Here is a 12773-nt window from a genome sequence, read left to right as displayed (position 1 = left end):
GGGGAGGTGACACTGGAGATCTGGGATCACAGGAGCAGTGGGGGCCGTCAGATTAATATCACCTCTGATCAAGACGCAGAGTGTCCTGAGGAGTCCAGGTGTGGTGACCAGACGGCTCTCAGAAAGAATGGCTTGTTCTCACTGGGGCATATACAGTCAGGTCCATAAATATTGGGACATCGACCCAATTCTAACATTTTTTGGCTCTATACACCACCACAATGGATTTGAAATGAACCAAACAAGATGTGCTTTACCTGCAGACTGTCAGCTTTAATTTGAGGGTATTTACATCCAAATCAGGTGAATGGTGCAGGAATTACAGCAGTTTGCATTTGTGCCTCCCACTTGTTAAGGGACCAAACGTAATGGGACAATTGGCTTCTCAGCTGTTCCATGGCCGGTGTGTGTTATTCCCTCATTATCCCAATTACAATGAGCAGATAAAAGGTCCAGTGTTCATTTCCAGTCTGCTATTTGCATTAGGAATCTGTTGCTGTCAACTCTCAAGATGAGATCCAAAGAGCTGTCACTGTCAGTGAAGCAAGCATCATTAGGCTGAAAAAACAAAACAAACCCATCAGAGAGATAGCAAAAACATTAGGCCTGGCCAAAACAACTGTTTGGAACATTCTTAAAAAGAAGGAACGCACCGGTGAGCTCAGCAACACCAAAAGACCCGGAAGACCACGGAAAACAACTGTGGTGGATGACCGAAGAATTCTTTCCCTGGTGAAGAAAACACCCTTCACAACAGTTGGCCAGATCAAGAACACTCTCCAGGAGGTAGGTGTATGTGTGTCAAAGTCAACAATCAAGAGAAGACTTCACCAGAGTGAATACAGAGGGTTCACCACAAGATGTAAACCATTGGTGAGCCTCAAAAACAGGAAGGCCAGATTAGAGTTTGCCAAACGACATCTAAAAAAGCCTTCACAGTTCTGGAACAACATCCTATGGACAGATGAGACCAAGATCAACTTGTACCAGAGTGATGGGAAGAGAAGAGTATGGAGAAGGAAAGGAACTGCTCATGATCCTAAGCATACCACCTCATCAGTGAAGCATGGTGGTGGTAGTGTCATGGCGTGGGCATGTATGGCTGCCAATGGAACTGGTTCTCTTGTATTTATTGATGATGTGACTGCTGACTAAAGCAGCAGGATGAATTCTGAAGTGTTTCGGGCAATATTATCTGCTCATATTCAGCCAAATGCTTCAGAACTCATTGGACGGCGCTTCACAGTGCAGATGGACAATGACCCAAAGCATACTGCAAAAGCAACCAAAGAGTTTTAAGGGAAAGAAGTGGAATGTTATGCGATGGCCAAGTCAATCACCTGACCTGAATCCGATTGAGCATTTCACTTGCTGAAGACAAAACTGAAGGGAAAATGCCCCAAGAACAAGCAGGAACTGAAGACAGTTGCAGTAGAGGCCTGGCAGAGCATCACCAGGGATGAAACCCAGTGCCTGGTGATGTCTATGCGTTCCAGACTTCAGGCTGTAATTGACTGCAAAGGATTTGCAACCAAGTATTAAAAAGTGAAAGTTTGATTTATGATTATTATTCTGTCCCTTTAACTTTGGTCCCTTAACAAGTGGGAGGCACATATGCAAACTGTTGTAATTCCTGCACCGTTCACCTGATTTGGATGTAAATACCCTCAAATTACAGCTGACAGTCTGCAGGTAAAGCACATCTTGTTCGTATCATTTCAAATCCATTGTGGTGGTGTATAGAGCCAAAAATGTTAGAATTGTGTCGATGTCCCAATATTTATGGACCTGACTGTATATAACATAGGGTAATGGGATGTCCTAAAAGAGCACTCTGGAGGATTAGATCTACCCGCCGGTCCTCAGCTACGCCTGTTACTTGTAAGGGACAGGAATCTGATGTGCAACACCAGACCCTTTTTCTGTCATGTAAGACACTGTAGGAGCGGACATACCACTGTTTAAAATTGCCATTGGAGTAAAAATGTTTCTCCTGAAGAAGAGCGATATCAGCCTTAAAATAGAGAGGTTCAAATCTGAGACTGGTGGCAGCTGAGTCAGGAGAAACTTAGGCATGGTCGCAGGGTAACAAAAAGGAGGGAAAGGCAAGAAAAGAGGCGAGAAGAGAACAAAACCTATAATTTTATAACAACAGTAATGTTTCAGAAAGAATATCCAGCCCAGATACACACAGCTGCACCCAGAAAATACAGAAATCCCCAACAAAGGGCAGTAAAGATCGGAACATCACCTTAAATAGAGGAAAAGTGTTCAACCCCCATGTTTAGGAGAAAAGCAGAGGAAATGACACATGAAATAACACCGCACCCAGGAGAGACACCGGGTCACCGGCCACATCCTGAGCTCCGGCAGGAGTAATGGGCTGCTTGGAAGGAGGAAGAAAAATAATAGAAAATGGGAACAAAACAGCAGCAAATCTTATACCCGCTATAGAGAGAAACATCAGGAGGACTGCAGGGCCCTGGTCGGCACCAACAGAGGAAATGAAGCAGAGCTGTGCCCGGCACAGAGGACGTGTGACCCCATATAATATAAACCAAACTGTGACATAACAGCAGCCGAGAAATAGCAATGAAGTATTAATAATCCATAAAGATCCACAGTCACCGGCCAATCAGGGGAGAAGGATTCCAACAGCATCCGAATCCAGGATCCAGACTGGACCTCTCAAGAGGATCAAGTAGGAGAATGGCAGGAGATGGTCTTGTGCGAGGTCTGTTTTTACAGGACCAATGGGATGTCCATTCAGATGAAGTGGTGCTGGAAGAGTAAGCTGATCCCACTCCGAAAGGAAGGAAGCATTCATTCATTTGAAGCATGTGAATTTAGGGAAATCTTAAGGCTACTTTCACACTTGCGACAGAGTGATCCGGCAAGCAGTTCCGTCAGGATCCTGATCCGTCTTAAAAATCCTGATCAGTCAGAAAAATGCATTGAAATGCCGGATCGGTCCTTCTGGTGTCATCCGGCAAAACAGATACGGCATTTATTTTTCTCACCTTTTTTTCGGTCTGCACATACGCAGACCAGAAGGATGGATCCGGGATTCCGGTATTTTGAATACATTCCTATGGAAAAAAAATGCCGGATCCGGCATTCAGGCAAGGCTTCAGTTTTTTGGACCGGAGATAAAACCTTAGCATGCTGCGGTTTTAACTTTTGCCTGATCAGTCAAAATGACTGAACTGATGCATCCTGAACGGATTACTCTCTATTCAGAATGCATGGGGATATGCCTGATCAGTTCTTTTCCGGCATTGAGTCCTTTTGACTCAACATCAGAAACATCAAAGCCTGGAAAGAGCATCGGCTTTAATGTTATTATCTTCAGAACGGAAATGAAGCTGAAAGTTAAAGCGTGCAAAGAAAAGTGACCATCGAGCTTGTCTGGGATTGAGTCTCTGAGCAGTCTGAATATGTCAAATTTTTATGGTCAGTGAAGACAATTACAGGATGAAGAGCTCCTAATAAATAACGCCATTCTTCAAAAGCCATTTTTACGGCTAGTCGTTTTTTGTCTCTGATTGAATAGTTCCTTTCAGCAGCAGAAAAATACTTGGAAAAGAAGCCACATGGTAATAACGTGACAGAATTTTTGGGAGAAAGCACTGCGCAAGCATCGGTGGAGGATGCGTACACCTCCATGAAAAACGGTCTATTGACATCAGGACTATGAAGAATCGGTACAGAGGCAAAAGATTTCTTCGGGGTCAGAAAGGCATTCTCACCACCACCCACAGAATCGAGAAAGAGCTATCAATCTGTCAATCCTTTCCGTGTCCGGGCCTGGGTGAGGTTTCCCGTGTTGAGTCAAATTAAGCCGCAGGCTCCACTCCTGGTGGTGCCCTTCCGTCAATTCCTTTAAGTTTCAGCTTTGCAACCATACTCACCCTCAGGAACAGCTTTTTTGGTGAGGTCAGAGAAAGGAGCAGTCAGAGAGGATAGTTATGAATAAACTCTTGATAATAATTAGCAAAACAGATAAATCTCTGGATAGATTTTAGTCCATCGGCTCTTGGCCAATCGAATATAGCAGAAACTTTTTCAGGATCCATTTGAAGCCCATGATCCGAGATAATGTAGCCCAAGAAAGCTAAAGAAGACTTGTCAAAAACACACATTTCTCATTTTGCGTATAAACGGTTCACTCAGAGTCGTTGTAACACCAATTGAACGTGTTTATGGTGAGAGGGAAGATCTTTGGAAAAGGTGAGGATGTCATCCAGGTATACGCAAGAATATAGTAAGTCTCTGAAAATGTCATTTACAAATTCCTGAAAAACAGCAGGGGAGTTGCACAGACCACACGGCATTACTAGGTACTAATAACGTCCATCACAGGTATTGAAGGTGGTTCACCACTCGTTGCCTACACAGATTAAATAATTAGGCTCCACACAAGTCCAATTTAGATAATATTCTGGCGCCCTTGAATTTATCAAAAACTTTAGAAATCAAAGGCAAAGTGATTTTGTTCAGTCCATGATAATCAATGCAAGGACAAAGAGATCCATCTTTCTTTTTTACAGAAAGATGGATATATGGACTTGTGAATGAACCCCCTTTCCAGATTCTCCTTGATGTAGTCAGCCATCGTTGAGATTCTACGGGTGAGAGGGGATACACCCTACCACGAGGAGGAGTGTAGATCCAAGCAACAAATCAATAGGGCAATCGTATGGACGATGAGGAGGAAGAGTCTCTGCTTCTTTTTTATTGAAAACATCTGCAAAAGATGGTATGCAGTAGTTAGGCCTTCTAAATTTGTAGGTGGTTGGGAGCAAACCTTAGGCTATACAGAGGTCAGGCACTTGCTCTGGCACAGCGGTCCCCAGCGGATTATCTCCTCATTTCCAACGGGTTCATGGACTCAGAGCCAGGACACGCCCAACAGGACAGGGTGAGAGAGTTCCAGAAATATATACAGGGAAATATCAGAATGTAGAACTCCAACTTGGAGATCCAGAGGCTCGGTGACACATAACACAGATTCGGATAGGGCTTTAGGGCTTTGCTGTTGACGGACATCACCATCAGGGGATTCTTAACTAGTCAAGCTGGGATATGATACTGATCAACCATGGCCTGATGCATGAAGTTTCCTGCCAAACCAGAGTCAATTGAGGCCGTCGCAGAGAATCTAGCATCACCAAACGACAGTAGAACAGAGTTTTTCAGAGAGGAGTTATCTTTGCCTAGGGACACATCTCTTAATGACCCTAGGCAGTGGAGTTTCCCAACTTCCTAGAACAGTTGTGGACACGATGGCTGGAACTACCGCAGTATAGGCAAAGACTAGCAGCGAGATGGTGCCATCTTTCCTCAACCGACAGCCTAAGATGGTTCACCTGCATGGGTTCAGGATCAGCAGACACAGGAGGTGGATCCATCCAGAGCTTGGGTGCTCTAGTAGAAGACTTCTTTCACTAAGGGATTTGCAGGACCTTTCAGACAGACTGATGTTGATTCTTGTAGCCAGTCACTAAGGCATCCAAAGCAGATTAAATCTTTCTTCTTGCAAGCTCATCCTTCATTTTGCCATTAAGGCCTTCCCGGAAGGTAGCAAAGAGAGCATCTTCATTCCAGACAGTTCAGAGAATAAGGTACAGAATTCAATGGCATACTGTCCAACAGAGCATGCACCTTGACGGATGCGCAGAAGAGCTGAGGAAGCAAATGAGACACGATCAGGTTCTTCAATCACTTTGTGAAAAGAGTCCAGAAATAGAGTAATATTGTTGGTGATTAGACCGGCTCTCTTCGAGATAGGATTTGCCCATGCCAAGGCCTCTCCTTCCAGATGGGAAATAATAAATGCCACTTTAGCACGTTCAGAAGTAAACTGATAGGGTAAAAGACTTGGGATCTCCACTGTAGCGAGGAGGCAGAGACAAACGTGGACCAGCGCCAGAAGCAGTCAGAGGAGTAGTAACAGATGAGACCATCGGAGTCTGTGGAGGTTGAAAAGCCACAGACAAGGAATCCAGATGAGCATTCACATGCTGGAGATAAGATGTCACTTGCTTCTGAATGGTACTCTGCTGTTGCAGTTCACATAGGACTTTGGCCACGTCCGAGTCAGTGGAATCCATGGCCTGAGTGTACTGTTACGGCCAGTGGGTGAGACCCGCTGGTCAAACCAGAGATAGTGTGGGTTCTCTGTTTCAATAAAGGGATGGCAGCCACTCACCCCTAGGGTGTTAAGCACTCTTACAGGAGACAGGACAGAACGCAGCAAGAGAGAAACTGAACCGCTACCTTTAAGGGTTCGCTACTGAGTCAGACAACAGGTAATGCTCCAATAGCTCAGGTTGCCGTTAAACACGCAGTTAGTGTGAACTGAGTCGAATAGCAAACACGGTGGTGAGACGTGGTTTTGCAGAGAAGACTGGAATAAAGGCAGCAGATGATGATGATGATGATTTTCAGAGGCGGAATCAGATAGTAGGGTGGTATAGAGGATCAGACAGGTCCTGAGTGTCGATGCAAGCAAACAGATTGGTCATACAGGCTGTGTCAAACACAGAACATCAGAACAGAACACCTTTGCTATTACTGTTAGCAGCTCAACGCTCAGGCAACTTCCTGGAAGAGGAAGCTGCTATTTAAACTTGAAACCCTGTCCAAGGGCCGTGATGGGATGCAGGAAGCACGCGCCCCCTGGAAGTATAAATGACAGGTGTCTTGCAAGCATGCGTTTACCCATCTGGTGGAGGCAGCAGTGAGCCAGGAGATGTTGGGCATATGACACGTGAGAGAGCGCAAGGTATGACAGAAGGCCCATGTCTAACAATAACTAAACTGAGTTGAGAGAAGTGTCTGATCTATAGACAGATCTAAAGGAGGCCATGTATTCAGTCACTGTGTGCTTGTGTCTCCACAGATGGATCCAGGAGGACAAATCCACCAGAGAGATGTCCCCGTTCTCTGTATTCCCAGGACTGTCCAGAGGAGAAGGTCCCAGAGAATGCTCAGGTAGATGGAGCTGAGCCCTATACACATCTATATAGGGGATCCTGCAGTCCTAGAGGGGTCATAGATTGTGGGGGTCTCTTATGTGGATTTGTTAGATTTCCAACCTGTCTCTGGTTTTGTACTGAATTTTTACAGATGACAAATCAGGCGGAAGATCTGATTATTATTAAAGTAGAGGATGAAGAAGAGAGGATGATGGGCGATCCCCCGTGTAAGAGTGAGGTGGAGGAGGACATTCCAGGAGATGTCACCACAGGTATGAAATAATGAATGGAGAAAGTAACTTCAGATTCTGTCCTTGGTGCCTTCAGGGCAGGAGGAGAATCTGATCACCGGCTGCTGCGCTGCTCTTTGATTGGAGATGTCCCCATCACATCATGAATCACCTTATCAAGCTGACTGTGACCTCTGATCCCGACTGTTCCTGCAGGACATGTCAGTGTCACGATCAGTGTGGGGGGGAAACTCCACACTGAACACAGGAGGGAAGGGGAACAGTAACTGGGACTGGAAACTAGGGAAGAAACAGGTCACCTCCTAGACAACCCTAATCCGGGCCCTGACTACCTATCAATATGAATAGACCTTAAAGGTAGGAATATTCATATGCAGGATACCAAGGCCCTGATTTCCCTATAAGGCCCTGGAATAAGTTTAGGACCAGAGACAACCCATTCCTCCCCAGATGGATGAATGGAAGTCTCTGTCTCAGGCCCAGATACAACAGCAGGGAATATAACAAATAAAAACAAACAAGACACTTAACTTCTGTAGAGATGGAAGAAAGGAACACCAGAGACGACCCCACACCAGCTCAGCCAAACCAAAATGAAGCTATATACCGCATAATCAGAAGGGTGGGGTTAGACTATAAAGGGTAGAAGTGATGACCACTGAGCAACAGCTGAGAAAAGGGAAGTGGTCATTAATCCTATCAACACTGAATAAAGAGAAATCAAGGAGGCTGTCAGATTCCTCCACGCTCAGCCAATCTCTCTGATCTCCTGACACCAGTCACCTGAGGAACCGTGACAGTCAGTCACATCCACACACCCACTGGGGATTATGCGGACACAGCTTTTGTGTCTGTGCTATCCTGATGAACTACAGTGTACATGTACGCCATTGTGCAGGAATTACATATCGCCAGTGACCTACATGTACCTCATTGTACAGGAAAGGGTTAAGCACCATTTTGGGATAATTTGGATGTGGCCCTGGAGCTCCTATAACATGTGACATAAATAAAACTACAAGTGTATCTCCATAAATTAGAATATAATTGAAAAGTTCATTTATTTCAGTAATTCAACAAGTGAAACTGATATTCTATAGATTCATTCCAAACAGAGTGAGCTATTTCGGGGGTTGATTTATTTTAATATTAATGATTATGGCTTACAGCTAATGAAAAGTCAGGATCTCAGAAAATTTGAATATTGTGAAAAAGTTCAATCTTGTAGACTCATGGTGTCACACTGTAATCAGCTAATCAACACTAAACACCTGCAAAGGTTTCCTAAGCCTTTAAATGGTCCCTCAGTCTGGTTCAGTAGGCTACACAATCGTAGGAAAGACTGCTGACTTGACAGCTGTCCAGTAGACAGTCATTGACACACTCCCCAAGGAGGGGAAAGCCACAAAAGGCCATTGCTAAAGACCTGACATTTCACTGCTGTATCCAAGCTTATTCATGGAAAGTTGAGTGGAAGGAAAAAAGTGTGGTAGAAAAAGGTACACAAGTAACTGGGATAACCGCAGCCTTGAAAAGATAGTCAAGGAAAGGTCATTCAAGAATTTGGGGGAGATTCACAAGGAGTGGACTGCAACTGGAGTTCAAGAGCCACCACACACAGACTTATCCAATACATGGGCTACAACTGTCGCAATTCTTGTGTCAAGCCACTTATTACACAGGGACAACGTCAGAAGCGTCTTATCTGGGCTAAAAAGAAAAAGGACTGGACTGTTGCTCAGTGGTACAAAGTCTTGTTTTCAGATTAAACTTTTTTATTTTTTGAAAACCAGAGTCTGGAGGAAGAGTGGAGAGGCACACAGTTCAAGCTGCTTGAGGTCCAGTGTGAAGTTTCCAGTCAGTGATGGTTTGGGGAGTCATGTCATCTGCTGGTGTTGGTCCACTGTGTTATTTCAAGTCCAAAGTCAGTGCGGCCGTCTACCAGGAAATTTTTGAGAACTTCCCTCTGCTGACAAGCTTTATGGAGATGCTGATTTCATTTTCCAGCAGGGTTTGGCAACTGCCCACACTGCCAAAAGTATACCAGTACCTGGTTTAATAACCACGGTATCACTGTGCTTGATTGACCAGCAAACTCGCCGGACGCAAATCCCATAGAGAATCTGAGAGACACCAATCCCAAAAATACAGACCAGCTGAAGGCCGCTCTCAATGCATCCTTCCACAACACCTCAGCAGTGCCCCAGGCTGGTCGCCTCCTTGCCACGCCACATTTATGCAGTAATTAATTTAAAAGTAGCCCCGAACAAGTGCATGCCTATACTGTACAAACGTTTTAGTAGGTTTACACTTCTGTATTAAAAATCTTGTACAATATTCTAATTTTCTGAGTTACTAACTTTTGGGTTTTCATTAGCTGTAAGCCATAATCATCAACATCAAAAGAAATGCTTTGTGTGAAATGAATCTATAGAATGAGTTTCACTTTTTGAACTGCTAAAATAAATAAACTTTTCGATGATATTTAATTTATTGAGAGGCACCTGTATGTTCAAATAATAATTAATATAAAAGATATAAAATTCCACACAAACTGCTGCTGGAAAAAAGCTCTCATTACAAAGCCAGGGATACTATATACGTTTACGGAGAATGCGTAATATTTCAGCCGCAGGGGAGAAGTACAGTAAAAAGTGCTTGTCAAACTTTAGATGAGTATTATGGCATGAGTTCTTCTAGTGAGTCCACCAGCTTGATCAGATCTAAGATCCTGTTTAATAATGAATGCCGTTTATGTTGATACATGTGATGACAGATCCTTTAAAGTGCTGTATTAACCCTTAGAGGACCCTGAGATTTTCCATTTTTGTGTTCTCGTTTTTCACTCCCCGCCTTCCCATAGTCCTAACTTTTTTATTTTTCCGTTCACATAGCCTTATGATGGCTTATTTTTTGTGGGACAAGTTGTACTTTCTAGTGGCGCCATTTACGGTTGCATACTATGTAGTGGGAAGTGGAATTTTCTTTTTTACAAATGGGGTGGAATTGGGGAAAAAATGATTTATACCGTACACTATGCTGTAAAATTAACCTGTTATCATTATCCAGGTCAGTATGGTTACAACGATACGACACTTGTATAATTTTTCTTGCATTTTAATACTGGAAAAAAAAATTAAAACAATTTTTTTAAATGAAAAAATAAAAATAATGATTACCATATTCTGACCCCTATATACATTTTTTGTAGTTAAGTGTACGGGGCTGTGTGAGAGTTTGTTTTATGCAGGGCGATCTGTACTTTTCAGTGTTACCAATTTGAACTTTTTTTAAGTCACCCTGACTATAACTGACAATCATTAGATTGCCCATTGTGTTCATTGATGGCTATATAGCCATAATTGAACACTTAACTTTCAATTAATATTCAATATAACAATACAGTGCTGCCACCTAGTGGCCTGTATTGAAGGGCAGAATGTGTTGGCACAGTGCAGAGCTGGTTGCCAGACATGGTCAGGTTTTCCTATTTTTGAGATTTATCAAGTCAAGATTAAAATTTGACTAATTGTAAATCAGAATCCTGGACTTAGAAGGTTATAGAAAATGTTAGTAGAATGGAATCACAAGTATAGGTTGTTGTTTTTTTTTGTTTTTTTTTTAGCCAAAGTTAGGAGTGGATTCAAAATGAATGAATTTTATTTCACTTTCCTACTGGATCCACTTCCAGACTAACAGGCATGTTATAACTCTATTTTCTCTTTAGTTTGAAAAAATTATCACAAATTCCAATTTTTATCTTCGCAGAAATTGCCAGGAAGACTTCTGAAGAAAATGTAATGTTATCACTACAGACTGAAGATATCATGCAGCACTCTTCAGGAGAAAACTTAATTACCCTTAATTACCCTGTACATCCAGGACTTCACAGTACAGATCTATCATATAATACCCCTAATCATGAGGAATGTTTTGACCAATCATATATTGTAACCTCATGTACAGGTCAGAAAGGGGGTAAAAGGTTTCAATGTGGTAAAGAGTTCACAAAAAGTTTAGGCCTTTCCACATATGGATTTCACGCAGGAGAGAAGCCATACTCCTGTTCAGAATGTGGGAAGCGCTTTACAGATAAATCAAATCTTGTTAAACATGAGAGAATTCACACAGGAGAGAAACCATATTCATGTTCACATTGTGGTAAATGTTTTACACAGAAATCAAATCTTGTTACGCATCAGAAATTTCACACAGGAGAGAAGCCATATGCATGTTCAGAATGTGGGAAATGCTTTACACATAAATCAAATCTTGTTACACATAAAAAAAGTCACACAGGAGAAAAGCCATATGCATGTTCAGAATGTGGGAAATGCTTTACTAATACATCAGATCTTGGTAAACATGAGAGACGCCACAAAGGAGAAAAGCCATATTCATGTTCAAAATGTGGGAAATGTTTTAAACAAAAATCAGATCTTGTCATACATGAGAGAATTCACACAGGAGAGAAGCCATTTTCATGTTCAAAATGTGAGAAATGTTTTACACAAAAATCAGATCTTGTTATACATGAGAGAATTCACACAGGAGAGAAGCCATATTCATGTTCAGAATGTGGCAAATGTTTTACACAGAAATCAAATCTTGTTACACATAAGAAAATTCACACAGGAGAGAGGCCATATTCATGTTCAGAATGTGGGAAGTGCTTTAGAGATAAATCAAATCTTGATACACATAAGAGACGTCACACAGGAGAGAAACCATATTCATGTTCAGAATGTGGAAAATGTTTTGCAGATAAGTCAGGTCTTATGAAACACGAGAGGAGAAGTCACACAGGGGAGAAGCCGTATTCATGTTCAGAATGTGGGAAATGTTTCACAGATAGATCAAGTCTTGTTAAACATGAACGAATTCACACAGGAGAAAAGCCGTATTCATGTTTACAATGTGGGAAAGGCTTTTCAGATAAATCAAATCTTGTTATACATGAGAAACGTCACACAGGAGTGAAGCATTGACTTCTAACGTAATAAAATATTTTAATTAACTCCACCCCCTTGTGTTATTGTAGAGAACTAAATTAGGGAGAGATACTACTGCCGCTAGGACGGAGGGAAAAAAGATTAACATTATAAATCAATGCTTTCCTTACATCCTACCAGCAGCACAACAATGTGGAATTAACTAGAAGGGCTGATTTTAGGCATCTCATTCAGGGCTGCCCACCACCGCAAGCTTATTGGTCTAAAGTATTTCATATGACTTATATTAAAACTGGTCTGAATTGTCCTGCTTCATTTGATATTGCGATGCATAGTGAGCTTGGTAATTTGTCATAATTGGGGTGAAAGTGCACCCCGATATCACATATTCTACTTGCCAGAATCACTGTTTCCAGATTTTGGTGCTCTAACAAAGGGCCCATTAATGGTGAATGGGAGTCCTTGGTGAGTAAAGTTAAAAGCCATGAGAAAATGTATAATCATAGCAAGAATCTGTCACATCAATGGATAAAGATATGGGGTAGCTGGATATAAGTCTCTTCTGTCTCCCCCTTTTTTTTTCTCTCTCT

At 42.4% G+C, this 12773-nt stretch overlaps 1 protein-coding gene across 1 annotated transcript; it reads left to right on the top strand.

The window, feature by feature from the left end:
- Window positions 1-6943: 6943 nt before the first annotated feature.
- Window positions 6944-12415, top strand: LOC122925124 (zinc finger protein OZF-like). Its single transcript, XM_044276653.1, has 3 exons — window positions 6944-6996; window positions 7132-7252; window positions 11000-12415. Exons 2-3 carry the CDS (start codon window positions 7132-7134, stop codon window positions 12217-12219), a joined length of 1341 nt encoding a protein of 446 aa, XP_044132588.1. The 5' UTR covers window positions 6944-6996; the 3' UTR covers window positions 12220-12415.
- The last annotated feature ends 358 nt before the right edge of the window (window positions 12416-12773 follow it).

The sequence above is a fragment of the Bufo gargarizans genome, chromosome 1, assembly GCF_014858855.1.
Source record: "Bufo gargarizans isolate SCDJY-AF-19 chromosome 1, ASM1485885v1, whole genome shotgun sequence".
NCBI lineage: Eukaryota > Metazoa > Chordata > Amphibia > Anura > Bufonidae > Bufo > Bufo gargarizans.
The sequence above is the reverse complement of the archived record's forward strand: the minus strand, read 5'-3'. Positions and strand labels throughout refer to the sequence as shown.